Source organism: Anneissia japonica, unplaced genomic scaffold, assembly GCF_011630105.1.
Source record: "Anneissia japonica isolate Jap-2015-1 unplaced genomic scaffold, ASM1163010v1 scaffold6552_len55032_cov144, whole genome shotgun sequence".
In the NCBI taxonomy this organism is placed as follows: Eukaryota; Metazoa; Echinodermata; class Crinoidea; order Comatulida; family Comatulidae; genus Anneissia; species Anneissia japonica.
Genome location: NW_022732208.1, coordinates 1 through 1990, shown reverse-complemented (window position 1 = coordinate 1990; position 1990 = coordinate 1). Strand labels below are relative to the sequence as shown.

The window sequence follows — 1990 nt, the reverse complement described above, 5'->3', positions numbered from 1 at the left end:
TCTTTCTTATCTGTGCCTGTGATAGCCAGCTAAGTCCTGGTCCTAGCAACTGAGGTAGGCTGCAGGCTTATATGGCGCCTAAGCCTACCAAGGCTTAGGCGCCATAGGCGCCAACTCTTTAGGCTTAGGCGCCAACTCACGATACGATATTTTCAGCTTTTGTATGATATTCCTCTCATGAATTAAATTTAGGCTTTTTGAGATTCGCGAAAGTTTAATGTCGCGAAAACGGCCGAAATTATCAATTCTCGAAAGTTTCTGGTTTACAGTATCTATTTAGGCTAGGCCTATGTATGAAGATACAGTATGTAAAAATATCAACTTTTTTTACAGCTCATAGTTGATTCTGAAAACTGTTTTAAAAAAATGATGTAGAGAAATGCCATCAAATGGGCTTAAAAAACTCTAATACCCTGGAGCGCAATAGCGCTTCGCCCCCTTGACCCCCGACCAGGGCTTTGCCCCTGGACCCCGATGGGGGCCTAGGCGCCCCCCTATAAACCGGCCTATTTCAATTTACTCTCCTGTTACTTTCAAATTTCTCCTGCTACTCAAATTCATAAATAAACCCCTGTTGATTGATCATTTTGTTGATTGACTGACTTATAAATCAAAATATTATAATAATGATTCAACACTACTGTAACTCAAACCCAGACTGCAATGGTACTGGGAAGCAGTATGGGGGCTATAGAACCCGACCATGTGAATAGAATGTCAGTAGATTTTCGTCTACCTTGCATAAATTGTATAGGTTGGTGGTGAAGACTGGCCCTAAATGATACGGTCCTAATTTTAATTACTTTTAGCTCTAAATGTAATAAAAGTCCTAAGTGTAAATGGTAATAAGGCTCCAAATATAATAGTTTCTAAGTGTATTATAATTATTTGCCCTAAATATACTGAACTGAGCCCACCCCTAATGTAATAAATGTCAATATTCTAGAATTTTTAATCACAACGATAACAAATGAAAGGTAAAGGTCCTTAAAATTGGATAAGAACCTCATGAATCGTTGGGAGAGAATGTGGTTTTTTTGTAATAAAATGTTAAAAGCTAGCGTTATTTAGTGCTAGCAGAATCTGGATGGCTGTAAGATTAAGAAGTTGATAATGTTTTAGCACACAGACAGTAGCTAAAAATAAGATTTTTGAAGATACAAGAGTTACAGTACTAAAAGTCCATTAGCGCCGATTGGCCTCTCTAAAATATAAAAAGATAGACTAGGTCTAGGTCTAGTACTTGAACGACCTCTACCTAGGCCTAGCCTAGACCTAGCCAGCCTACCGATCGTATCGTAGGTTTCCTATGGAAACTTCGAGAACAATAATGCAGTTCAAGCTGCATACAAACTAATAATAGGCCAGGGCCTATACGCACCTTCGCCGCACCGACATTTCCGAGCTGAACCTTACGACCACTTTCACGCTTCGTGTTTTGGTCTGAAATAGAAAATTAAAGGTAAAAGTAATTTTTATCATTAACTTTAAGGCTTTTCCTACAAAATAAGAAAAATACATACTTAGTACAACAATTGGAGCACCTCCTCGCATCATTTTGTCAGTTTTCTGCCTTGTGGAAGCACCAAAGTCTCAATTTTTCTCACGTTGTGTTGCCGATATCATCCAGACGTTTAATTCCAGATAATCCATGCAGTCAAGGCTGAATAAGTGAATAAAGCGGCTGTACTTACGACTAGGAATTATCTCCGGTCGCTTGAGGGGGCTATCATAATATTTTTTAATTTAATTGTCACAATAATACTTTCCCTAATAAATTAGGTATTCAGTCAATACCATGAAATACAAATGAACTAATGACAGTACCACCATCTTTAGACTCAAGAAGCTTCAGCTAGCTTCATCAGGTATGCCAAAATTAATTGTGTGTTCAATTCAAGTTCAAGTGTTTTGCTCAATCAAGGACGAAATATGCTACGGGACAGGGACGTATCCGGGGGGGGGGAGCCGCGGCTCCCCCCCCCCCCCC

At 39.3% G+C, this 1990-nt stretch overlaps 1 protein-coding gene across 1 annotated transcript in view; it reads right to left on the bottom strand.

The window, feature by feature from the left end:
- LOC117115599 (T-complex protein 1 subunit gamma-like) overlaps positions 1-1662 on the bottom strand; it is a 54286-nt gene extending 52624 nt beyond the window's left edge. Inside the window, exons 1-2 of the mRNA XM_033259456.1 lie at positions 1524-1662; positions 1382-1443 (exon numbers count right to left, since the gene is read on the bottom strand). Coding sequence (XP_033115347.1) covers positions 1382-1443; positions 1524-1557 — 96 coding nt within the window. The 5' untranslated portion in view covers positions 1558-1662. The remainder of the gene's footprint in view (positions 1-1381; positions 1444-1523) is intronic.
- Between the last annotated feature and the right edge of the window lie 328 nt (positions 1663-1990).